The sequence below is a fragment of the Cnephaeus nilssonii genome, assembly GCF_951640355.1.
Source record: "Cnephaeus nilssonii genome assembly, chromosome: 12".
Lineage (NCBI taxonomy): Eukaryota > Metazoa > Chordata > Mammalia > Chiroptera > Vespertilionidae > Cnephaeus > Cnephaeus nilssonii.
In genome coordinates, this window is record NC_137083.1 from 6,063,551 (window position 1) to 6,091,088 (window position 27,538).

A 27,538-nucleotide genomic window follows, 5' to 3' on the forward strand; every position below is an offset into this window, starting at 1 on the left:
GAAATGACCTCATTGTGTCACCCCTTCTTCCCCTTCCAGATAACCAAGCTGAAAATAGACAGCAACCCCTTCGCCAAAGGATTTCGGGACTCCTCCAGGCTCACGGACATCGAGAGGTAATGAGGATTTTCTGTTTACTTTCTTTGTCCAGATAAGATAAAGAGGAGAGCGAGTCTGTCCGGGCACACTCCTTTCAACGCCGGAGAGCCGTGACCTCCCTGGACACAATCTCCCCGTCTCTGTCCCCTTCCCCTCCAGCTCGGAGCCTGTAGATACAGGAGTGCTTAAGCTGTGACAGCTGCGCAGCTGCATGGACTCTGTACTCAGCTTCTCCGTGAAGTGGCTCCTTTGGTCGGGACATTTATTCGGCTGTAAAAATAGGGCGTTGTTATCAAAGTCTCCGTCCTCTGGATGCCGTTAAGCTCCACGTCTCGAGTGGCATCCCCAGAGAAATGGAATCTTGATACCTCGGAACTGGGTATATATATTTGCGAACACCACGCATACAAGGGTAGTTTGGGGTTTTGAAAAAAGGGAGGTGTCATTTAATTCAAGGCTCACCTTTTACCCAGAGCTTAGACTGCTGCTATTTCATAGGAGAGATGTCCGATCTCAGGACCTTTAAGACGACAGGTGACAATCATGTGCCTGAAACTCACCCCACTATTAACGTCATTCAAATGGTTCACACAGTGAGACCATCGATGTGGTCAGTAATGACGACTCTGAGACCCAAGGTTTGCTCAACAGGAATGTCAAAAAAATGTGGTTTTCAGAGAAGATTTTTTTTAACCTGATCCTTTATATCTCTTACACATACTATGTAACTTTCTGTACTTATTCTGTGTGTTTTGTGTGTGTGTGTGTGTGTGTGTGTGCATGAGAACACTTGAGTTCTACTCTATGAACAAATTGCAGTTATGCAACAGTGTCATCAACTCTAATCGCCATGTTATACATGAGACGGTCAGACCCTCCCCATCGCCTGTGCTTGTTCTTTTAGGTGGCCTGAAGTCTTTATTGACAGGTGGGGTACCCTCAGTTTTACTTTATCTCCAAATCTTGGTGTGATTGTCCCACCAACTGCCACACTCTTCATTATCTACCACGTGGTCGCATCTTCTGACCTTCGCCCTTCTTCCTAGCCTGTGTTGGCAACTCCGATTCAGGGCTAATTACATGTTTTAGCAACACCTGTCCGATCCTTCCCTCAGCCTTCCACATGGCGGATCGTAGAGGGGTGGTTTTCATTTGGGGGAGCAGATATAGAGGCTTTGTGGGGAGGCAGTGAAGCCAGCAGGAGAGGCCGAAAGTGGGCAGCAGCCGTGGGATTTGAGTCGGAGAAAAAGGTCCATTCGTTGGAGAGTTCGAAGAGTGGTTGGGGGTGTTGAGATCAGAGAAAGAAGCTGGAGCTTGTGGTTGAAGGTCCGTGGCAAAAGCAGAAAAGGCAGTGGGTGACCCTCCGGTGAGTTGGGACATAGGTGGGACTTAGGCCTGGAGACCCACCTCAGTGACAGTGTGGGATCAGCAGCGTGGGTAGCACGTGAGTCCGTGTACAAGGGCTCCTCAGGAGGCGTGACCTTTTTCATCTATTTCTGGAGGGCCAGAGGCGCCGGTTCAGATTGGGAGTCTGCAGGTGGCATTGTAATCAGTGAACCTTCCTCGGGGTTCGTCTGGGGTCAGGCAAGAAGGAAGTTGGTGGCTCAGAGGGGGCGTTAGTGATGTGTTTTCATGGCATAGACGCCATACATCCTGTCTCAGATCAAGGGTGAACATGGTGAATTGGGAGACAGAGTCATGGGTTAGAGTCCCAGCTCTGCCTCTGACTGGCTGAGGGGTCCTGGAGAAGTCACCTGACCTCTGAGTCTGTTGTCCTCATCTAGAAAACAGAGAAAATCACCCTGCGGCTTCACAGGTTTCTTAGAACCAAGGAAAGTGGCGTTTACGCAAGCAGCTTAGAAATGCAGGTTTCTTATTTTACTAGAGGAGCATGGTTTTTGCCCCAGCCAAGTCTACTTCTAATGGGTCTTAACAAACTGCTCCTGGAGTGAGCTTAACCCCCTTCGATGCCCACGTGTTCCTGAGATGGGCGTGTCCAGACCGCCTGCCCTGTAGAATGACAGACTGGCTGATGCATGCTTCCTGAACCAGCATCCTGGCTTCAGGGCACTCACACGCACACGGCGCTCATTCGCTCTCGGCGGTCTGGAGGCTGTGAGAACGTCTTGTGTGACTTAACTGGAAATGTGCAAGATGACCCAACTTGTGTGAAATCGGCCAAGGTTTTGGATTTCATTTCCAAGTATTTTAAGTCTGAATTTTCCCTAAACAGCCTTTGGGGATGGGACAAATCAGATCAATTGATCTTTAGAGACCTAAAGGAATTAAATTAGTCTGGAGTCAGTTACTGCACTAAACCACCTAGTAATTGAATTGCTCCTTGTAACTGATTGAAAACAGCCCCATCTGTAACAGCTCAGGGACCTTTTCTTTAGAAGGGATCTGAGAGAAAAATGCACTTTTTCATGACACGATGACAGAATTGGCACTTTTCTAACCTAATTGAATATGATGGTGTAAGTATGTGACCTCAGTGATTTCCAGTTTCCTGTTCCAGATTTACAGCTGCTGTGGGACACCCCAACAAAAACGCCTGTAAGGGTGTTTGCCTTATACCTGCAGGCTCATCGTTTTGAGCTTCAGCCCCTCTACAGCTTTTGGGGTGCTCTAAAACAGCAGTCGTCACCTTTTGGACCTCATGGACAACCAGTGGTCCACAGACCACTGGTTGGCAACCGCTGCTCTAAAAGGCATTAGGTTTTCTTGATCTTATTTGACGAGGTTCAGTTTGGATCCTGAATGTCTCACATACTTCACGTGTCGCCTGACTCTCAGGGACAGCATCTCCCTCATCTGAAAAAAGAAATCCGCCTTGTTCACCAGAGCAGGAGGTATTTTCATTAGGTGCTTTGCACATATACCTGCAACGGACAGCTAAGAAGCAAACCAAACGCCCAAAGAGATTTCTTAAAATAATGTAATTTACAGCTATTTTACTTCAGGGAAAGAAGTATCTATCTGATGATCCCAAAAAATAAAAAACATATAGACAGTCTATTGGCATTTTATTTTTTGTGGCAGGGGGAAGGGGGAAAGGACACTTCTGTACTAAGAGTGGTTTTTGGTTGTTGTTTTTTTTGGCAGGTGGGAAAGGACTTGCTTTTGAAAATAGAATTTTTTCATTAGAAATCTGCCCAGTTTAGTCTGTAAAAAGCTATTGATTCCTATATGTCTTTGGCATCCTGCCATTTTACTGAACTTAAAAATATTAGTTTCAATAATTTTTCCTTTTAGCCTGTTGAGTTTTCCAGTTAGATTGCTATATCATTTATAAAAATGATAATTTTATATTTCTCTTTCTAGTAGTTATACTTTTTAAGATGTCTTTTTTTGTTTTATTGCACTGACTAAAATTTCCAGGACACTATTGAAAAGTAATGATAATAGCATTTTTTATTGTTTTTGACTTATTTTAGTAATGCCTCTAGTGTTTTCTCATAACATATGATTTTCATTGGCTATCGTTTCAGATGGGTATCTTTATATTGAGGTAATGCCCTACTGTGCCTAAATTAAGAATTTTATGTTATCCTGAATGTTACTTGGGGTTATATTAAATGCTCTTTTAATATCTGATGAGACAATTTTAATTACTTTTGTACTTTTAAATAGCAGTGTAGTTAATTATAGTCATATTGTCTATGTTGAGCCATTCTTGTATTCCTGGAATAAATCCTGTCTGGATTGTCTCTCTCTTTCTTATAGTACATTTCTAGCTTTAATCTACTGATTTTATTTAAGACTTTTTATGTCACTCTTCATAACAGATTTGACTTTGTTTCTTCTTGCCTTCTCTGTTAGATTTTGGTATCTGGTTTCTGCTAATCTGTTTAGATGAGCTGAAATACATTTTCCTTCTTTTTATTGTCTGGACCAGTTTAAACAGCAAAGATGTGATCCTTTACCTGGAGATTTTGCAATCTTGCTCATAAATTCATCTGGGTGCAGTATTCTTTTGGCGAATACTTCTTTACTTTTTTAGTTTGTCCCACAGTTTATCAAATAGATATTTAACTTCTATCCCACTTAATGCTTTTTGTCTTAATTCTACTTTGTCTAAATCTTATATTGCTATACTTACAAAATGTTTGCTTTCTTTTACTTGCTTTTTAATTTTAAAAAATTTTTTTGTCACTACTTCCTTCTCTTTTGCATCCTCAAATGTCCTGATGTTTCTTTCATTAAGGAAAAACACCTTCCCCTTGATCCCATTTGTCTTTTGAGTTACTGATGCTCCCAGCTTTTGCTCCTTCTTACAGTAAAGCTCCTTGAAAAGAGTTATGTGTGTTTTCTTCTCCAATCCCTCTCTTCCCTTTCTCTCTTCTACCATGCCATTTTGACTTTCACCCCCACTGCTCCACCAGTCCGCCCCGGTCCAGGTCACCATGGCCTCCCCATTGCTAAATCCAGTGGTCCGTCCTCAGTCCTCATCTTACTTGACCTATCAGCTAGGTCTGACACAGTTGTCCATTTTCTCCCTGTTTTCTTTCGGCTCCCAAGACTGCCCCACTCTGCTGGTTTTTATTCTCCCTCATTGGCTGTCTTTCTCTCTCCCCCTTGTTAGCTCTTTCTCTTGTCCTCCACCTGTTTACAGTGATGTGCGCCAGGCCTCCATCCTTGGACCACTTCTCTGCCCTGTCTGCTTCTCCTCCTGGTGATTTGACCCAGTTCCATGCCTTTAAGTACCGTTATAGGCTGACTACTATTAAGTTTGCATTTCTGGTTCTGGCCTCACTAGCGTTAAAGACCTGACTGGCTGTTTCTTTTACATTTTCCTCTCCCCATACAAGGACCTAAAATCTCACACATCTAAAACAGATGCCCATCTCTCTTCTTCCACACCTCTCCTCCCTGCAGTTCCCGCCTCAGCGGCTGACAACTGCACCCTTTCCGTTGCTCGGGCCCAAACATTGGGAGTAATCGGGGCTCCTCTTTTCCTCTCACTGCCCGCACCCAAACTCTCAGCTAATCCTTCATTACCCAGAGGAGTCCACCTACTTCTCACCATCTCCCTTACTACCACCGCACTTACCCAGGACACTCATCTCATTCCTAGAGAATTACATTAATTTCTAATTGATCTTTCTGCCCTTCAGTCCATTTTCAGTACACCAGTCAGAATGATCTTGTCAAAGAAAGAAAGTTGGATCGCATCACTCTTGCACAGAACTTTCTATTTTGTTAGAAAACCTAAGAATTGGCAACACATGGGGATAAATTTGGATATATATCATATCTGAGTTGAAATGTCATTATTAGAGATAACAGTTTTAGCTTCTATTAGACCAGAGAATGTAAAAACTTATCCAATATTCTTAAGAACAACAACACACTTAATTTCACAATTCCCACTGGATTTCTCATAGCCTTGATGGTTGTGTTCAAGGCTCAGATAAAAAAAAAAGTATGAACGGAAAATATGACTTTCCATAAATAAAAAATAATTGAGATGCAATGTAGATTTTTTTTCATTAGTGTTTACAATATAATCAAGTCCTTTGAATTGAAAACTCAAGTCATTATTGGGCTCAGAAAAATTTTCTCTTTTTTCCCCTCCTCCTCCTCCTCGTCCTCCTCGTCCTCTTCCTAGTCCTCCATGCTTCTAATTAGTCCTCTCTGTTCAGAACTTATAAAACTCCCATTATACATATGTTACATCTCCTAACTCTATTCCCTATTTCTCTTATTTATTGTTTAACATTTTTCATCTCTTTTACTTTTTACAGTTATTGGGAGAATTTCTTATGAATCTTCTAATTTGTTGATTTTGTTTTCTGCAGCATCCAGTATTAGGTTTACTGCCTTTACTGAGTTCTCTTACAATGTGGTGACTGTTATTTCACCATTTCCAACTGTGCTTCTACATTTCCAGATAGTGTCCTTTTCATGACTACAGTCCTTGCTTTAACAATACAGGGTCTTCTTAAAGCTGCTCCAAGATCTGCCTTTATCATCAACCTCCGCTGCTTCGGGGTGGGGTTCAGGTGAGGATGAGGCCTTGTCGTCTCTCTCCCTCCCCTGCCGCCCCCCCCCGCCCCAGGTAGCTCTGCTTGTCCACAGATGAATGGCATGCTGGCTGATGCTTCCCTCCTTTCTTGCTTGTGGCTCAAATACCTAAATAAGGAGTTGGCACTCTCCCCAATTTCCTGAGCTCCCTTTGCTTTCTCAGTCCTATCCGTGGGGCAGAGAATTAAATACATAGGCTTATCTCAGCACATTGGTTCGGAATTCATACTGAGAGTCTCTACAAAATACGTTTAAAACGCCCTGGCATTGAATAACACTTTCAAACACATGACATCTGGACACATGCCCAGTGAGAATCAGGCTTCTTTGCTCCGAACTCAACAACACTGTGTTAGTTTAGATGAGGAAGGAAACTTCAGCTGAGTGAGTTGCAAATCTACTATTCTGGGAAATGATAGAAGTCTTATCTACCCCCAGCCAGGGAACAGCAAGCATTTTGGCAGATTTGATAAAGAGGTTCACAGTTTATGGATAATTCTAGGCCTTTCCTAATGACTGAGGTGCTAGAAAGAAAGTGGAGTTTGGTTCTGACTCAGCTCTAGGCTGGCTGGAGGAGTACCTGGGGCCGAAGGTTTTAGGGGTAGCGTGGGGTCAGTGGGCACACCTCTGAGCAGGTAAATGGCTTTGAGTATGGGTTCGTACACCCCTCTCTGTTTGGGACAGCACACAAGCTAAAATGGTCCTTACATTTTTAAATGGCTGAGAAAATATAAGAATCATTTTAATGGAATTACTAAAAGATAATATGTGACATGCAACAGTAACACGAAATTAAATGGAATTGTCTATAAATAAGTTTTATTGAAGCACCGTTATGGTTTTCAGTCTGTATATTGTATGTGGCGGCCTTTGTGCTGCAAAGACAGAGCTGAGTGTATCTGACAGAGACCATAAGGCCGGCAAAGCTTAAAATAGTTCCTGTCCGACCCGTAAGAGAAACTCTGCTGATCCCGGCTTAGAGCTGCAAGGGGCGGTGGGAATGTGGCAGCCAGGAAAACTCGTGCCCAGGAATTTGACCTCCTCAGGATGAGTCTTCCTCTTTCAGGGTTGAAAGGAAGGAACGTAGCATTTCATTTCGAGGTCTCTGTGGTGATGCTGTTTGACAAAGCCGGCGGCGGGGTGGGCTCTCTGCCCGCACTTGACCCTTCTGTCTTCCCGCGGTGGCTGAGGCGTACGCTTGGGGTCCTTTTAGCACCTGTAGTCCCAGCCAGAGCAAGATGACAGAGCAGGTGACCGAGGGATGCACCCTTTCTAAAGAGTCTGTAGATTTCACCGTCTAGGTTATTTCTGTCCGTCTTATGAGTATAGAGAACGAGGCTGCCTAGTTTTTCTCGTTGAGGGGGCTAGAAACTGGCAAGGCCTGTGGGGAGCAGTGGAAGGGGCGTTGGGGTAAGCAGGTGTCAGCGAGAGTCCTAAACCATCGCCTGTCCAGTGTGTTGTTCAGGACTCAGAAAATACTTTTTTTGACTATTTTCCAGATTGGCATTTTAACATGGCAAAATAACATGATACTTGAAATGCGTAAGAAGCAAGTACTCAGGGAGGTCTTTATTTTGAGGCTGAAATGATGTGGGGAGCCACCCAGCTGACGCCTGTCATTCCACCAGCGAGGCAAGTAGGACCCAGAGAGTACGAGCGATCTGCCCGAGTGGCTCAGTTGGTTCGAAGATTTGGAGTTAGAACTCAGGGTTCTTTGCAGCCAGGACTGGACTTTTTTAAAATAGCTAGTTAAATTTTTCGCGTTGGTTTCTATATTTATAGGTTCATAAATCCTTAGAGCCGTGACGAGTCTTAGAGACCCAGCCCATCAGCTCCCCACACCCTCTCTCTGTAGAAGAAAGGAAAGCCCAGCTGCAGAGAGCCATTCTGATCTCGCAGTTTCTTAGGAAAGAAACTTCTCCTTTAAACATCGCCCCAGTGAAGGTAGACTCGGTCTAAGAGGCTGCACGCATCCAGGGAAAGCGGTTTTTGTTTGGTCGCCGGATGAAAGTCTGCTTTTAAATAAAACCTGCTTATCGGATACATGACAATAGCCACAAAAAGGAAGGGATGGCTTCTAGCAGAACTAATTTTTTCTCTCAAATTATAGAAGTGCTCACTACAACATTCCTCTCACTAGCAAAGCCGGGTTTCTGCCCCTCAACTCACTTACCGGCAGCTTCAGGAGGAAGCACTTGTTTATGAAAGTGTCAGACAAACCAGCGGGCCAGGGCGGGGAGCAGAGGGACTCACAGTTAATGTCACCTGCCCTCCTTTTCCCCTGGCGCGCGTCTGCCTTTCTGTGTGTGACGGACTTTTGTTCCCTGCCTCACAATTTACTGGAGTTGATTTAGGAGTGGAGGCATCCGCCTTTTGCCTGAGACCTTTCTTCTGGTTGTCAGCCGTGAGTCTTAGGAAATGAAACCTAACAGCCTTTGTTTTTTATTCAGTGTAGTTTACTAATTTAAGTTGCTAATGCTAAAGTAAAATCAGAATTGTCTGTTACTACTGAAAAGAAAAACGGGTAGGACTGAGTCAGATAAATGAAAATCAGCGAAAGTCTAAAAGCTTTTTCAAAGATTAATTTAGACTTATTTTGTTTTTCCAAAATGGATTGCATAATATGTTTCCGTTTTCAAATTAAAATTAATGATTTATAATACATTTCAAATGGTATTATCTAAAGTTTTCATTTATTAAGTACTTGGTGGAAGCTATAAATATTGATATGTTGTCTTCCAGTAATTTATAAAATTATCTGCATAAATCTTTAGAAAAATATTGTGACAAGGAGTTATTTACAAAGGCCCAGCAAGACATGATGCAAACATGAGCAAATTGATGAGCAGGAACAACTTGAAATATTTTGTTTCCTATAAGTTAGATTTGATTTTAATGGATTTGACATTTTCTCCCAGGACACAGTTTTTTCTAGGTCCATATTTAGGAGAGAAAGTTAAAATGTAAATTGAAATAACATTTACTTTTTATTTAATTTCGGCTCTGACATGTATATATTAGAGGCTGGTTTGAACGCAGCCTGGCACTTGGGAGCGACTGCAAGTCTCAGTTTCATCTAAAATGATTATGATTGTGTGACCAGCGGTAGGAACACGTGACCTGGATCCTCACTAACAATTATCATTGAATTTTGTTATCTATAAGCACTTACTGAGCACTGATTATATTCCAGGTACCAAAATACAATGTGTTCATTCATTAATTCTTAATAATAACTCTAGAGCTAGATCATATTAATGTCCTCATTTCATAGATGAGAAAACTGAGGGTTGGAGAAGTGAAGTGATTTGCCCACAAGCACACAGCTGGCCAGTGGGAGAGCTAGGATTTGAGCTACGTGGGTTGCAGCAAGCATGCTCCTAGCTGCTAGCGGGGGGCAGGGTTCTCCAAGGGGGGCCCCCAGGTCAGCAGCAGCAGCAGCATCGCCTGGGGGGGGGATGTCACAATCCCAGGCCTTCCTCACACCTACTGAATCGGAAACTCTAGGGCAGGGCAGACACTCCTGTTCTGACAAGCCCTCCAGGTAGTTCGGATGCCCACTGTCTTCGTCTGCTCGGGCTGCCGGGACAAAAATGCCATCGCCTGAATGGCTTACACAGACATTTCTTTAAAAAAAAAAAATATTTTATTGATTTTTTACAGAGAGGAAGGGAGAGGGATAGAGAGTTAGCAACATTGATGAGAGAGAAACATCGATCAGCTGCCTCCTGCACACCCCCTACTGGGGATGTGCCCACAACCAAGGTACATGCCCTTGGCCGGCCGGAATCGAACCTGGGACCCCCTCAGTCCGCAGGCCGGCGCTCTATCCACTGAGCCAAACTTGGCCAGGGCCAGACATTTCTTTCTCATAGTTCCGGAACCCGGGAAATCCCACATCCAGGTGTGGGCAGATTCCGTGTTTGTGGGTTCACACACAGCCATCTTCTCCCTGCGTCCTCACCTGGCTGAGAAGAAGGAACCAAACCATCTCCCTGTCTCTTCTTATGAGACTGTTGATCCCACTCACGAGAGTTCCGTCCTCGAGACCTAATTGTCTGCAAAGGCCCACCTCCTCATTCCATCGCATCCGCGAGGAGGATTTCAGCCCCGAATCTTGGAGGGGACACAAGCATTCAGTCCCTAACACACACTAACGCGTGGGCACCAGGGCCGGATAGAGAAAGCGCTGCTCTCCGCTGGTCCCGAGGCCCGCAGTGGGGCAGCGCAGACACTCAGCACACACGCAGCTGCCGCCGATCTAGTCAGGGCAGTGGAGGACGCATGAGGTGCCTGCTGGTGCCGAGGGGCAGGGAGGGAGGAGGACGGTCCGGTTCAAGGAGGGATCTGCTCTCCAGTTTCAAAGACACAGGAAGGGCGGTCCGTTCCAATCGGGTAGAGTCTGTTGGTTCTGCTCGTCTAGAGTCTGAACAGATAGTTGAAATGACTTCAAGTGGTTCGGATCATTTTGGCGGGATCAACAGGGGCCCTGTAGCTACCCTCTGTCCTGCCCACCTTCTGAACATGACTGTGCCTCTCACATGTTATTCTTGGAACTGATGGCTACAAAGTAGTCAGAAGAAATCTTAAAAAAATACCTAAGATATGATGTACTCTTTTAAAAAATAGTTTTATTGGTGTTTAGAGAGAAAGGAAGGGAGAGGGAGAGAGAAAGAAAAACATTGCTGTGAGCACGGAACATCGATGGACTACCTCCTGCACGCCCCCTACTGGGGATCGAGCCCACAACCTGGGCATGTGCCCTGACCGGGAATGGAACAGGTCACCTGCCGATGCGTAGGATGCCACCCAACCAGCGGAGCCACACTGGCCAGGGCTGATGTGTTCTTTCTGCCTAGAGAAGTAATTTAGTCGTAGATATTAGAAAGGCTGACCTTCAATCCTAGTACCCGTTTCTTTTATCTGTTAAATCCAAAGTAGGTCTATCAAAACTACCACCTCTAGCTTTGGGCTATAGCAGCACTGAGCATTACAAGGCACTGTTATACCTTGCAATACCTAAATCACTTAACGTATGAGGCGAGTCATTGTTATTTTTCAGGATACAGTATTTTAGAAATCTTCCCTATCGGTTTCCAGGCTGACGGGTTAGACGTAAACAGCAAGGGCTGTCTACTCCTCGTAACGTCTTGGAAGAGATGGCCCTGATATGCACCACTGTTTTCAATCACTTAAAAGGCAGTAACTCGATTAGGCCACCCTTTGTCTGAGAACTGCCACTGCTTGCAGCTCCCTCCCCAGCCCGGCACAAGGAAATCACTGCGATAAAACCCCCTTCTCCCCTCCCTCCTAGAGACGAGAATAAGCAACAATACCAGTGGTCTACCAAGGACAGCATGAATATGATGTGCCTCTTCTAGAAAAGCACCATATTTCACCAGGCAGTGGTGCATTGCGTTGCTCGGAAAATGACTTTTCGTGTGTGTGTGTGTGTGTGTGTGTGTGTGTGTGTGTGTCGAGCAGATGCTAAACTCTGCTTTCAAGCTAAATGCTCGGGTTGAGCAGTGTGTGTGCCTAAAATGGGAAGAGGGATACGCTTTCAGCGACACACCATCCCTAATGGGCCCACGGGTGGTCATTCCTTCATGACTGTGCGAAGAGAAAATACGTTCTCGGGTATGGGAAGCAAGTGCCTTCCTCGTGTGAAATAACCGCATATATCAGCAGCCTGGCACGAGGCTCAGGCTAAAAGGACCTGGGCCTGAATGTCCTGTTCGTAAGGGTTGTCATTTCAGTAAGGGTTGCTCAGCTCACTTGACTTTTTTCTTAAGGACCCAGGTTACCCAAGAAGACAGTCCCTCTCCAACACTGTAGTGAATTAAGTCCTTGAGTGAGTGACAGTGTCTGTGCAGGCTGTGGGGGTACAACATTATCAGCGTGGGGACATACAAAGATGAAAATGCAAGCGTCCCCCCAAAAATGATACACCCTTTAACACCTGACAGCTCAATTTTGAAAATGAAATGAAGCCACACTGCCTTTAAAATTATTCAGCGTGTGTGTATCCGTTTTTTGGGGGACACCCTATATCTGATAAGTGGCAAATTGATTGATTAGGGTCCATGTCGTGCCAAATTATCCTTTCCCTTCATATATTTATTAGCATATATAACATTATTCCATTTAATATGTTTACTGGTACCTCTTACGAAGTGATACAATATTTTCATTTTAACAAGTCTAACTCAAGGGACTCAACAAGTCTGTTTAAGCAATTCTAAAAAGTAGGTTACACTCTTAAACAAGTGATACAGACTCACTAAAGCTTACCATTTTATCTCTCGTGGTGGATGTAATTTTATGGAAGCACCACAGATACCATTCCAGTCAAGTTCTCTGCTGCCTTCAGCTTCCCTTCACTGAGAAAAACCCTCTTATTGGGATCATACTATTCTGAATTAGGATTATTCAGATGGGTAGAATTAAATTGGAGAAAATATAACCTAAGACAATAAAACGTTTTTACCTGCTTTCGTTATACTGTTATAAATCACTAGCATTTACTGAGCACCTCCTAAGTGCCAGACACAGTTTGGGGCAACACAAATGCCGTATCTCATGTAATCCTCACAGTTACAGTTCTCATCACGAATCCCGCTTCATTTTATTTTTCTACAGCACGACTGTCACCGCCTAATATGCTACACCTTTTCCCTACTGTCTCTCTCTTCCCTCTAGCCTCCTCCCTCGTTAGGCATGGATTTTTGAGGTGTTTTTTTTTTTTAATATATTTTTATTGGTTTCAGAGAGGAAAGGACAGGGAGCGAGGGATAGAAACATCAATGATGAGAGAGAATCATCGATCGGCTGCCTTCTGCACGCCCCCTACTGGGGATCGAGCCCGCAACCAAGGTACATGCCCTTGACTGAAATTGAACCTGGGACCCTTCAGTCCACAGGCTGACGCTCTATCCACTGAGCCAGACCAGCGAGGGCTGGATTGTTGAGTTTTGTTTACAGCTGTCTCCACAGCTCTACAGTGGAATCACTTACAAATGTTCTGCGTGTCATCTTTCCCGGAAGGAGGTCTTTTGGCTGAGACACTGATCTTCCTGGTAAATATCTGTGAGACCCCTCTGCTCCCTGAGTACCTGCCTTTCCGTTTACTGGGCGCGTTGCTCTCTCCCCCAGGGAGAGCGTGGAGAGCCTCATTCAGAAGCATTCCTACGCCCGCTCACCCATCCGCACCTATGGCGATGAGGACGTGCTGGGGGACGAGGTGCAGACGGCACAAACCCGAGGTAAGATGCTCCGGAGGTGCCGCTGCCGGGAGCCCAATGCCCAGCGCCCAAGGGCGAGAGGCAGGCGCGGGATGAGACCTTGACCTCAGGGTACACTTGGCCCCTAAGTATTTCAGGAGCCCCTTCAGGAAGGGGCGGCCCCTGAGGGCTCAGAGTGCAGTATTTTGCCCTTGAGCCTTAAGAGATGCTGCTGCCCGAAGCTTTCCTGGGCTTTGGATCTCTTGTAGAAGAATCTCGAGCCTCTGAGTTACCTGTCTGTGACCTCCTAACCAAAGAGCTGGAGGGTTTGGGGGGCAGTCCCTTAGTCTGCCTGACCCTCAGTTTTATAATCTGAAAATCTGTCCTCCTTCGGTCAGGAATACCTCGTGAGGATAATGACTAAAACAGGAAACACTTTAAAGAGAAGGTTCTCCCAGTGAAGGGCATTATGGAGAGGCAGCGGCCCAGTGGGAGGGGGAGGGGGGACTGGAAGTTCCTCCGTCCAAAGGCCCAGGGAGGAGCCCTCTGCACCTGGGAGACCAGAGGTGCCCGGCCCGGGGCACAGGGGTGTTTGCAGGGACAGAGCACCCTCTGCCATATTTAAATGTCCGTCACATAGAAAGAGCACACAACGTCAAAAAACAGGACATCTCTTAAAACCACACCCACATACGCGACTAGAAAGTATCCGGTGGGGAAATTTAATGTCCACTCTCGTTTAGGCATCTGGATGCTGCGAGGTAAGAAAAAGTTACTTTGTAAGTTGTCGAATAGCTAATAAAGAACTGTGGAAGCTGGGGGGGGGGGGGGAAGGAAAAGGAAACGCTCACGTGGGTTCTCTCAAAGGCTTCGGAAACCCCGGAGCTCTGGGAGACTCCCCTGGCCCGCACTCCTTACGGGGAGGCCTCGGAGGTTCCGGCAGGTGTCGGCTCCCTGCAGCTCCTTCGAAGCGAATCGGCCCCTGCCCTTCAGGTAGCTGCGGATGTCTGGCCACTCTCTGGGAGTGTGCAGGCCATCTGACGAGCTGTCTTTATCTGTTTAGGAAATTCTCTGTTCCAAATATGTAATACATGATTTTGTATCTGGAAAGGTAGATTTGCCTCATGGTCGACAGGTTTGTCTTTTTGGATTATAGATCTTTGACGTATTTCTTAAAATAAGAAATATGATCCTTACAGATAAATGATACAGGATGTCCCAAAAATATATACACACCCTTTGAATCATTATTAAGACAGTGATTATGAAAGTGTATTTCCTTGTTAAAATTGAGCTATCATCAGCTGTTACCGTGTGTGTACATTTTTGGGGGAACACCCTGTATACGTCCGTCTCGATTTGCACATTGACGTCGAGTTTCCGGTCTAACACGTGGTCCCCCCTTTCAGGGTCAGCCTTCACCACATCCGACAACTTGTCTCTCAGCTCCTGGGTGTCGTCCTCGTCCAGTTTCCCTGGATTTCAGCACCCACAGTCCCTGACGGCTCTGGGCACCAGCACAGCGTCCATAGCAACACCCATTCCTCACCCCATCCAGGGCTCTCTGCCGCCCTACAGCCGCCTCGGCATGCCTCTGACCCCCTCGGCCATCGCCAGCTCCATGCAGGGCAGCGGCCCCACGTTCCCCTCCTTCCACATGCCCCGGTACCACCACTACTTCCAGCAGGGCCCCTACGCTGCCATCCAAGGACTGCGCCACTCCTCCGCTGTGATGACGCCGTTCGTATGACTCTTCTGAAAGCAGGAGAACCCCAACCCCGAGTGTGCGAGTGGGTATGGAACTAAGGACAGGCTTTGGGGGGGGTGGGAGGGAGGGTTGGCGCGAGGGATCTCCAGGAGACATGCGCTCTATTGAGGAGGAGAGCTGGACTCCCAGCGACGCCGGAGGGAATGCACCATGGACCAGGATTCATCTGGAGCTGTGTGTGGGGGGGTGCTCTTGGGTTCGAGAAAGAATCAGTGTAAAGGTCTCAGCCGGCCTAAGTTCTGCAACGGATAGGATGCCAGTTTCCCCAGACAGTTGAATCACACAAGGCAGATGAATCTTAAAGTGCATTATTCCTAGGGGTTTAAGACGCTGCGTCCATGCAGTCATGTATAAAATCACAGTGTATAGTTGCTTTCTGCCTCCCGCAGGTTAAGAGAGTCTTCAGAGAGGCCAGGCTGCCTAGCATCACGGCATCAGGCAGAACGACTGGGAGCCCGTGTCTCCCTGTGGGAGCTGGGCGGGGGGACGCGTTGCGGGCGCTGAGTGTGGGCATGTGGGGGTTTGCTTTGTGTTCGCTTGCTGGGGGAGGCGCCACCATCAGCGGATGATCCTGTTGTGTGAACGGCCAGCAATGACTTTGCGCCGTTCTTTCTGTGATGATAATGAAGGGCCAGGGCCTGGAGGGTGCTTTCTCACCGTCTTGTCTTCTTGCTTCCTCATTCCGTCCTTGCAAACCCTTGCCATGTAGGTAGGAAAACTCTTTTGTACACAGTCTGGAAGCCAGAGGCTCTGTGTGTGACCGTGTAAATCCGGGGGCTTGTTTTTACTACTGATCTCCTCGCTGGGGCGTTCTCCAGAGGCTCCAGGAGGACACGGGAGCCCTGTCCCCTGAGCGGCGATGAAGAGCTGGCGGCCCTGTTCTGGAAGGCACGTCTGTGCCACGGGCGCCAAGGCCCCTGCGTCTGTACTCGGCGCTGGGAGGCCCTGAGGAGGTCACCAGGCACCGGGCCACGTTCTCGTGTGCTGGGTGGATCTGCCTTGTGGTTGGGTCAGCTGCCACGGCGACGGAAGGGATTTGCGAGGGACCGTTTTGAGCGCCTGGGTAGCCACCAGGGAGCCCGTGCTCACACGGAGTTAGACGTCCACCCCGCTCATCTGCCCTTTTCCTCACTCTGCATTCAGTGACTCCCTCCCCATGTTTCTAGCCTGTCCTAGGAGACGACATGTTGCTCAATGACTCCCTGACACTGAAGCATTGCTTATGAGTAAATCTAGACACGTATCCACTTTATTTCCAGCTCTTGCTGTCTCCTCAATCCCTCCTCTGCTGTGGAATAGTAACTCATTCTATTTTAGTTATGTATATTCTCTCTCTTATTTTGAGGCAACAGAGATCCAAATATTTGCGGTCGGGGTAGGACAGTTGGTATTTTGCAACAGTTGGTGACCCTCATCGCAGACATTTAATGAAGTTTATAGACCATCAGCTTTAGATACAATGCAGTTAGCTGTAGGATAAGCCCGGTCTCCTTCACCCAGCTCCCCCAAACTCTATTCTAATGGAATTTAAATTTTCTACGTAATAATCATTTTACTCCGTCTGACTGCAAAAGTATTGACTCTGTTCGAAGAGATGGGAACTGTTGCTGTGGAGAGTAGAGGTGCATTTCAGAGTAAAAGCAATACACTCACCACCTCCGACGCCCCTGGGGTTTTATTGGGTTGTTTTCACGTTAGGCTTCGCCACATCAAATACTCTTCTCGGGCGCTTGCGGCTTATGAGACAAGGCGAGACGGCACAGCCGGTACATGGGATGCTGTCGTCGGACTTTGCAACGGCCGTTCTCTGCGGTCCCCGGGTTACAGATGGAGAAGCATGGGCTGAAGCAGCCCAGCATCTGGGTCCTGTGGCCGACACTGTAGTCCGGCTTACAGCTCCTGGCATGCTATGCTATAGTCTCCACAGGTAGTTTTATTTGAAGCACAGCAGCGCAGTGTGCATTTCCTTTAAGAAGCAGTGATGAGTAATGTTTCAATAGCCACAGAGCTTAGGATGGGGATTTGATATTGAATAGTTGGCCTGTTGCCAGTGGCTCCTTTCAAGACAGTGGCTGCTTCCAGCAGGAACAGCAGAAGTAGATGATATTTTACATGATGCTACTCAAGACCCTGGTAGATTGCTGGTCTGCTGGAGTCAATCGTCCCTGAACTTGCCTTTCAGTGAGAATGAAAGGGTCATTTTAATACTATGTTGACATTTTTCCCAATCGGTGTGTCTCAAAGGAGGGTGCGTGTTTTTGTTAACTATGGGTTTACACCAGTATTTCTTGACTTCGTAACTTTCCTTGGTAATCAAGCAATAAGACTAACAATAAGTAGAGTGCTTAGAGAAGACTAAGGTAGCAAAGCATGCTATCGGAAAGTCACGTCTGAAACGTTAAATGGGATGTATTAGTATTGGGTTTTGTTTGAATCAGAAAAAAAAAAAGCACAAGGGACATGGAGCTCCGCCCGTCAGTCACTGTCGCCATGGGAACCAAGGGTAGGCGTTCACCCCATCCGAGTCCTATGAGCTTTTCAGATTGTTGATTCTTACTTAACTCCTTGGGCATTCAAGATTTAAAACTGTTAAGTATATTTTACCAAAAGTACTTACAAGAACTAGATAACGGAATGCCAGCTGAATAAGAAAGAGCATGAATTTGGCTGAATAAGAAAGAGCATGAATTTGGCGTGAATTCAAGGTTTCCCCTCAGGTATCAAAAGCATGGCTAACATGCAGAGCTGATAGAAAGAGGCGCAGCCACAACTGCTGTATCTCGAGCCCAAAGAAATGAATTCATAGCTTAGTAGGGCCTGCATCTGTGATTTGTTTTAAAAGCATTTTATCAATAACTCTTAAGTTCTGTTATTTATTCTACTTAGTAAATTCCCCCTCCCCCCTCTGCCCACCCTTAGCAGTATGAAGACAAACACATTCAGATTGTGTCTGATACATCCCAAATTATGGGGCCACAAGGTCTACAGTAATGAATTTATATTTCATTGCCGGTCCCTCTGAGTTTATAGCAATGGTACGTTGTCCGGACGGTGTACCCCCGTTCCTGGTGGGTGGGCACACAGGAGGAGCAATACAAAGCGTCCTGATGACTCACCATCTAGCAAAACTCCGCTGTAGGGCTCTGATATGGGAGTCCCATGGATTTGGGGGGTCTCCCCTCCCCACCCTTATCCACATCTCTATCATTGAACAACATCCCAACCCCTCCCAAAGAAGAAAAAGGAAATCCTGTAAAAGCCCAAGAAATGAGTCTTCTTAGGTAAAGCATCCTCACTCCATACTGCCTCTGAGTTTTTCCGAAAGATGTTAGGGTAGTTATCCCCATTCTGAAGTTCTCATTTGCCTTTCAGGCTGTCCTGCTTGTATTGAAGCTGAATTATATGGAGAAAATAGGGCTCCAATAAAGTGGGTGGAGTGACTGCACCACCCCATTAGTGAGGCAGTCAAGCTTCGCCACGACTCGGTAACTCAAGTTCAAAACTTTGGCTATGCAATGTGCAGGGTCACATGTTGTAAGAAAAACCCTCTTTTTACCCAATCTTCCCTTCACTAGGTAAGGAAAACTGTTTTCATTGTTAAACATGTATGCACTTGATAATTATCACCAGGATAACAATATTATATCCTAAATCTATAAACTTTTTAAAAATATATTTTTATTGATTTCTGAGAGGAAGGGAGAGGGATAGAGAAAGAGAAACATCAATGATGAGAATCATTGATTGGCTGTCTCCTGCTCGCCCCCTACTAGGGATCAAGCCCACAACCTGGGCATGTGCCCTTGACTGGAATTGAACCTGGGACCCATCAGTCCACAGGCTGATGCTCTTATCTACTGAGCCAAACCAGCTAGGGCTATACCCTAAATTTAGATGGCCTAGACAGAAGGAAAGCCCTGCACGGAATTCAGCAGCTCCTCTGGAGAATCCCACTGGGGTGGACGCTGGATTTTATACATTTCTATATGATTTCAGAATGCAAGGATTTTATGTAAACAAGCAAAGGGAAGGTTACAAACTCACTTTGGAAAATCAAAATGCTTTCTTCACTACTGTTCATTCCACACCAGTTATAAAACAGTCCAATACTTACCTTTCTTCAGCATGCTTATATGTGCAAAGGTTCACTGACAAATGTTTGATAGGCAGAGATTCCCAAGGTATTTTCCGGCCCTTCTTTCTCTGTCCATGCCTTAAATAATTCCAACCCCCTAACCTCTGACAATACGAAAATAAAAACATTTTGGTGAAATGCTACATCTGGACAAAAAATACAGTTTGTTGTATTTTACTTCTGGTACATTATAATAGTGTATTTAGTTGTTTTGTTTTTTTTGTTTTTTCTTAGTTTCAGAACCCTAAAAAAAAGTCTTTGATTTCCTAAAGGAAAAAAAAAAATGAATTAGCCTTTTTAGGAGAGCGTATCACCGGCCTGTTGTTTGCTGTGCTCATTTGCTTCATGAATTGCGTGAGAGCAGTCACTGTAATGAAGTGTGTGCGTGGGGGCGGGGGGGAGGGCATGGGAAAGGTTTTATGAAAAAAAGAAGTTATAAGCCTAATACTATGAAGTAACATCTAACAAAGTTCTTTTTAAGTGCAATATATTTATTTCTGCTAGAAATGTATTATCAACATTATGTAATATTTGAAGCATTACATGTTATTTGTAAACAGCTTAAAATTATATATTACCCAAAGTTGTACAGAAGTACACATGTGTGCATATTCATTTCTTTCATGAAAAACGGTGTGGTTCTGATACATATACACACATTTACGCCTCTCACTCTCAGACACACTTTGCTCCGTGACTCTGGGTACCCGTTTCCACCCCTGGAAGAAAAGAGGAAGATTTGGTAAGGCCACAGGTCATGGCTGGCCACTCCCGGGCAGACACAGCCCACGGGACTACTACACAGGGTTTGGGTTTTGCCTTTGAGAACCCCACAGAGAAGACATTGCTCTCAAGTCCCCACTAGTTCCAAATGTCCCACCCCTGGTCCCCTTCACTCATCCCTCTTCCCATGAGCACTCAGAGTGCGGGGAGTTGGCCCCTCTGCGCAGAATGATATGGAGACGCCACAGAGCTTAAAGGACGCCTGCCTCTCATTCCAGCCCTGAGCTCCTGGATGTGATGTAATGACATTACACAGCAGGCTGACACCAAATAAGATTAGCCAAACGCAGCCCTAATCCTTCTTCCACATGACAGTCCTTCAGAAGCTGACGTTATCACGCCTCCTGCGCTCGCAGAAGTCTAATCTGTTACCTGGCATTTTCCGTGCATGCCAAACACCAACTTGTAACAATCTTTTATTTGGAATAATTCTAAGCTTACAGAAAATGTGCGCAAATAGTATAAAGAAACCCTGTGTACTCTTTACTTAGATTGGCCAATTATTAACTTTTTGACTCATTGCTTTTAGCATTTGCATTCACAGTAGTGCACGTGTGCACATGGACACACACACACATATACACACGTAATATATACAAACTATAGAGGCCCAGTGCATGAAATTCGTGCACGGGTAGGGTCCCTAGCAGCTACCAGCTGCCGGCCAGGGCCTCCCTTCATTCTGCGCCGCCCCCTGATGGTCAGTACACGTCATAGCGAGCGATCGAACTCTTGGTCAGTTGAACTCCTGAGGGGACACTTTGCATATTAGGCTCTTATATATATATAGATGATTTTTCTGAATCATTTGGGAGTAAGCTTCACATACCATTCCCTATTATGCCTAAGTAATTCAAAGTGTATTTCCTAAAACCAAGAAGGTCCCATGAAACATCCCGGTAGAGTTAGCAACCTCAGGACATTAACAATGGAACAATGCTGCGATCTGCTGTTGGTACTCCAGTGATGTCCAATGACCCAGTGGTGTCCTCTGTGGCATACCTTTTCCCTCAGGATAGATCCAGAGCAGGGTCACATACTGCATTTTTAAATGTTTCCTTAGTTTCCTGTAAGCTGATACAGTTCCTCAGCCTCTTCGTCTTTCATGGCAAAATAATAATAATCATCCCTGTTATTAGTGGTTTATAAGCGATTCCTTTTAGTTGGGGATCTGTATTAGAAACAGAGATCTGGTTGCCAGATGTGCCCAGTGGGGTGTGGTTGCTTCTTTCAGTGGACAGGAATCCACTGTGGGTGGCGTGCAGGAGGCAGCTGATCAATGATTCTCATCATTGATGTTTCTATTTCTCCCCCTCCCTTCCTCTCTGAAATCAACAAAAAATATATATATTAAAAAAAAAGAAACCAATTCTAAAGTTTAGGTGGAGAGGCAAAAGACCCAGAATATCCAATACAATATTGAAGAAGAACAAAGTTGGAGGACTGACAGGACCAAATGTCAAAACTACCAAAAAGGTACAGTAATAAAGATGGTATGCTCATGGTGAAACAATAGAAAAGATCAGCAAAACGGAATGGAGAGCCCAGAAAAGACACCACATGAATATAGTCAACTGATCTCTGAACAGAGAGCTCACCAAAGAAGATAAACAGATCACAACCGAACATGAAAAGATGCTCAACATCCCATGTCATTTGGGAAACGCAAATGAAAACAACAATGAGACAGCACCACACAACTCGGAGGATGTGGGATTAGATAGTGGTGACAGTTGCACAACCTTGTGAATATACTAAAGTCAGTGAATCCTACACTTAAAAGAATGCATGCTATGGTATGTGAGTTATATCTCACTAAAGCTTGTTATTTTAAAATGCAAAAGAAAAAAGATAGCCAGCAAATCTTTTCTTTTCATTCTTTAGGGCCCAACTTGTCAACTTTGAGAACTTCCAGGGAAGTAAAATCCTGTGTATTTGTGAGTTAAGAGTGAGTGGTCTAGAATCTTCTCCCTGCCTCAATTTATTTTATCTGTAAAAAGAAGATAATATTGCCTATTTGAGAGCATTATGTGGCCTTGGGCTATCAATTTATATTAGTTTATTTTTACCCTCCCTCCTTTTTTTTTTGAGAAGAATTATAGCTGGTTCTTTGGGAAGATAATGTAAATAATTCTTCATCCTGAGTTTTAATATGGTAATAATTGCTACTTTTTATAAAACATTTACTGTATTTACACACTTTATATACATTATCTTGCTTAATCTTTGCAACAAATCTATGAGGTAGGAGCTATTATTGCTCCCCTTTAAAGTATGAGAAAACTGAGGCTTAGAGAGATTACGTGGCCTTCAGTAAGTGGAGAAGCCAGATCCCCAGGTTCTGCCTTTACTTGTAACTAACACACTACACTAACTCCTCACACACATAGCTGTAAAATAGAAGAATTAAAAAACAACAACACACCATTTCTCTTGCCTTTTTTTTTTTCTGAGCCCAGGTACAGGGCCTTAACTAAAAAATGTAAAGACTGTATAACTCAACACCTTTTCTCCTAATCGACTACACTGTCACTGGTAAGTGTCTCAGGAAGAGTTGGAACAGACTGCAGGCCAGAAGGGAATTTTGGAGTTCTACCTCCCTCTTTTGTGGGTGGGTAATAGCCATGTGAAAGCAGGATGTTGCTGCCCACAGAGCAGTCTGCTGGGCTTGATATAAGTGCCTACTACTCATTTAGGCACAGGTTCTAGTTGCCATGTAGCCTACAAGAAGGTGGACGTGATTAGAAAATAGGAACAATGGATCCCACTGTACTTAGAGACTGGATAGCAAGTGAAGTCAGGGAGGAGCCAGAGGAAGAGACCAGGAGTGCCGTGGGAGCCGCTGGGGGCTGGGCTGAACAGGTTAGAGCGAGGGGAGATGGGGACGCTGTGCTCATCAGGATTGGCGGTGAGAGGTGCCGCCACTGGAGGACAGGATGGGGGACACACTGTGGGGTGAACTGCAGAGAGTCAGACCCTCAGGCTGGAATCAGAACACAGAGCTGGAGAGAAGGGAAGCCCTGGGAGGAAGAGAATTTGGTACAGGTCACTGTATGACCTAGCAGGTACGTCTTTCCAGCTACCCAAATATATGTCCACATCCTAACTAGAATCGAATGAAGCCATGTAGTCCAAAGTCTTTATTTCAGAGTTGAGGACATCAGAGGTAGAGAAATAAACAGCCCAAAAACACACTGGGCCCGATCCGGTAATATTTCTAGACCACTATGTCATAATCGAAGTTAAATCTTAAATCAATCTAAAATATCATGTAATATAAAACATAGCATCCGGATGCCTCATGTATCTTTGCTGTGTTTGCTGTTTTGCACTTAATCTGCCCATATGTATTTTACAATTTGTTCTTTAATATATTCTAAGACTTCTGCCTATTTGTATTGAATGTGCTAATTCTTGTATTAGTCACTTTGGTGGTAAGTAAAAATAATCTCAATATGTTGGAGTCTGTCCATGGAGCTGTCACCAGTATGTTATATGTACATATGTATGTGGTTGTGTCTGTGTTGGTTGTCAATTAACAATGTATACTGAGTACCCTTCTGCTGAAGTCAGTGAGCATATACTATGCAATCGGGCTGTCTCCCCATGTAGGAGTTGAAGAAGTTCTCCTTCATCCATTAATTCATGAAACATGCCTTTTAATGAAACATGCCCATATAAGGCTGCCCATGGTGAAGGAGGTCTCATTTCACTGGACATAGGCCTGGGGAACCATTCAGAGTATGGGTGGCTGAGAGAGCTCCAGTGGTAAAAGGAGAACAGGCCCCTGTAGACACAGAAAGTAGACCAGAACTCCCAGAAATTCCAACTTATCACAGATGCCTTTTCTCCTCTGGACATCTGCATGACGTTGGCAGTGGTATGCAAAGCAGCTCACACAGATGTCTGTACATTCAAGCTGTCTGCTTTGTGGTGATTTTCCATTTTCTCCTATGAAGAAGGCCTGCCTCCAACCAGGATTTAAGCATGCCATACAAAGTAATTCAATGGCTGTGAAGTTACTGTTTAAAAATGAATCAATCAAGATATGTAATGGTTTTGGTCTAAAACAGTTGTTTTATAACATACTAGAGGCCTGGTGCACGAATTCGGCACCAGTGGGGTCCCTCAGCCTGGCCTGCGGGATCAGGCCAAAACCGGCTCTCCGACATCCCCTGAGGAGTCTCGGATTGCGACAGAGCACAGGCCAGGCCGAGGGACTCCACTGGTGTGGCCGAGGGACTCCCACAGGGATTGGGCCTAAACCAGCAGTTGAACATCCCTCTCGCAATCCGGGACTGCTGGCTCCTAACAGCTCGCCTGCCTGCCTGTCTGATCACCCCTAACCCCTCTGCCTGCCTAATCGCCCCTAACTGCCTCTGCCTGCCAGCCTGATTGCCCCTACCTTGCCCCCCTGCTGGCCTGATCACCCCTAACTGGCTCTGCCTCAGCCCCTGGCCTAAACCGCAGTCTGGCCTCCCTCTGCGGGAGGCGACCTGGCAGATCAGGGGAAGGCACCGTCCCCATTACCCTGCTGCTGCTGCCACTGCCGGCCTGAGCCTGGGCCCTTTGCAGCGTCTTTGTCTGGAAGGACATCTGGAAGGTCATCTGAAAGACATCCGCTCTAATTAGCATATTACCCTTTTATTAGTATAGATACACGGGCAAAGATATATTTTCCAGCAGAGGTAACTGAAGAAAAATTTGAAAAAAATCTTTTAACATGTATATAGTACATGTTAAATTAGAAAATAAATAGCCACCAAGAAGCATATACCTATGGCTATCCTATTTTGGGGAGACAAAAATAGAGATACATAATGAAGCAAAAACGTTTTTTTCATCTTTGTGAATTTATTGGAAGACTTGCAAAAATGTAAGATGCAAAAATGTAAAATATAAATCCCATTTGATTTACCTTTTTATTTTATTTTTTTAAAATATACTTTCATGGATTTTAAAGAGAGATAGAAACATCAATGATGAGAAAGAATCATTGATTAGTTGCCTCCTGCACACCCCACACTGGGGATCGAGCTTGCATCCAGGATATGTGCCCTGATTGAGGATCGAACTGTGACCTCCTACTGGTTGACCTTCAACCACTGGGCCCCACTGGCTGGGCTGGTTTACCTTTTTAAAATTTCTTAATTGAAATAAATAAAATTAGTAAATCAAATTGCTCTGAAAGAATCTTGGATATGTAGTTCAATTATAGCTGACATAATTATGAGATCCTAAGAATTTTGTTACCATCTTTGGGACCAATGATGACAGACTAGAGATAACACTGGGATGGCAATTCCAACTCCTTGCACCATAAAAGAGAAAGAACTACTTTAACGTAAAAGAAACTGTGAAACAGCACAAATACAAAACCATCTTTTGTGCAGAGAGTATCAAGTAAAGTGAAATTAGTATTTTAAATGATCAAATTTCAGGTGGGAAATTTTAAATTTTCAAAATGATGTTCGTTAAACATACCTCTATCTTTCCCGTTCCCTTTAACCATGCTAGACAGAGACATAACTGAGCTACCCACTTAAATTTACATCTATGTATTTGTGTAAAGTAACATTTAAGTTTGATTAAAAATTATCTGAATCAATTAAAGCAAAGTCATTACTATATTAAATGGAAAACCAAACATTGGCCATGATGAATATCTTAATTATTTTGAAAAATGAAATATGCAATGTAATTATTTTTATCAGTTATGTTTGGAATTTTCCTAAATTTTATATTTAGTAAACTAATATATTACAAGAACAGTGATATTTCTTTTTAAAAATAAAAGTTAAAACTACCTAAAATGTTAAATTCTGATTTACAAGTCATTATTGCCATCTGCTGGTTATACAGTTTCATTGCATTTTTTTTGCAAAAATTACCAATCAGGTTCACTGAAAGACAAAAGGGAAAAGGAAAACGGAGGTGAGGTTTAGATGACTACATTCAAAATCTCTAAGTGAAAGAAGTAAATGATTTGCTAAATCATGAGATCGCTTTATTTAAAAGAGAATAAGATACAGTGAGAATATATTGTATTATATCAAATTATAGTGTATTATTTTAATTGTCAGTTCACCACAGCATACTATTTTAAGTTATTGTCTTTAATAACTAGGTAGCTAAATATGACTGAAACAACTGTCTTCTCAAAATTAGTAGGTCAAATAAGTGACTAATGGTAGAGACGTCATGAAATGATGAAAACATATCATGTTCTAGTCAACTGAATAAAACCCCTTTTCTCTTCCCCAACAAAACCCATTCTCCACTTAGTAAGAGGATGCCTAGTAATTTAGGCAACTGTTGGCCAGTTTTCTGGGTTAACTAATGAACCTAGAACTTGTATTACTGTTTAATAATAGAACTAACATATAACTTAATGACAAAGAATCCAGGTAAGCAAAAAATAAAAACTACTATGCATCATTTTATTCTGAATATGATCAATCTAGAGCAAGATATAAAAACTTTTTTATTATTAAGCACGTACTAAGCTTTAGGTGCTTCAGCATTTTTCAGAGGAGGAAATAAATAGTTAAGTGGCTAAACTCTTCGGCTGTCACACACTGCTGATCTTCCATAGATGAGTCCTTTATGGAAACGGTGTGGACTGGAGCCTAGCCTATGGTTAATTCTACGTGTTCGCTATATTTCTGAATGATATACGAATTTCCTGCTTCGTTTCCTTTAACACTAAACCATGAGTATTTTCCTATATCATTATTCATTCAAAATGACTTCAGTCAACTTAGTAATGAATGCGGCACTGTCCGTGTGTTCTATCATTTATTTGATGTTGAGGCTATTTCTAATTTTTAACTGATAGAAATGACAGTACAATGAACATTCTTATAAAAATGTTTTAGTGATAAAAATGACCATATTTGTACTTTCCAGGGTAAGAATATGCTTTATTCTCTTAGGACACCGAGTGATCCAAAGCCAATGGGAAACTCCAGGCAACGGAAAAAAAGTTGATTAAAAAGGGAAACCTAGGAAATAGAGGCTGTGCACGTGGGGACTGCGCGCACCACCTGGGGGGGTCTGCGCCTGGGGCGGTGCACCTGAGGGCTGCGTGTGGGGCAGTGCACTTGGGAGGCTGCGCGCAGTGGGGCGTTGCACTTGGGGGCGGTGCATGTGGGGGAGGTGCATGTGGGGGCGGTGCATGTGGGGGAGGCTGCACGCGGGGGAGGGTGCACGTGGGAGGCTGCGCGTGGGGCGATGCACGCGGGGGACGATGCACGTGGGAGGCTGCGCGTGGGGGCGGTGCACGTGGGAGGCTGCGCGTGGGGCGATGCGCGTGGGAGGCTGCGCGTGGGGGCGGTGCACGTGGGAGGCTGCGCACGTGGGGGGCGCCCGAGCGGCGCGGGCCGCCCGGACCTCACGCCCCGCTCCAGGGCTCTCAACGGCGGCGGGCCGAGTCGTTGAGGCTGTGCGCCCTGGGCCGGGCCGCGCCGGAGAGACGCAGCCCCATGGAACAGGGACTAGGAGAAA

The 27,538-nt window shown here is 44.8% G+C and overlaps 1 protein-coding gene across 1 annotated transcript in view; it reads left to right on the top strand.

The window, feature by feature from the left end:
- The window catches only part of TBX20 (T-box transcription factor 20), a 34,489-nt gene extending 19,325 nt beyond the window's left edge, over window positions 1-15,164 (top strand). Inside the window, exons 6-8 of the mRNA XM_079786571.1 lie at window positions 40-116; window positions 13,279-13,388; window positions 14,756-15,164. Of these exons, the coding sequence (XP_079642697.1) occupies window positions 40-116; window positions 13,279-13,388; window positions 14,756-15,096 (528 nt within the window). The 3' untranslated portion in view covers window positions 15,097-15,164. The remainder of the gene's footprint in view (window positions 1-39; window positions 117-13,278; window positions 13,389-14,755) is intronic.
- Window positions 15,165-27,538: the final 12,374 nt, after the last annotated feature.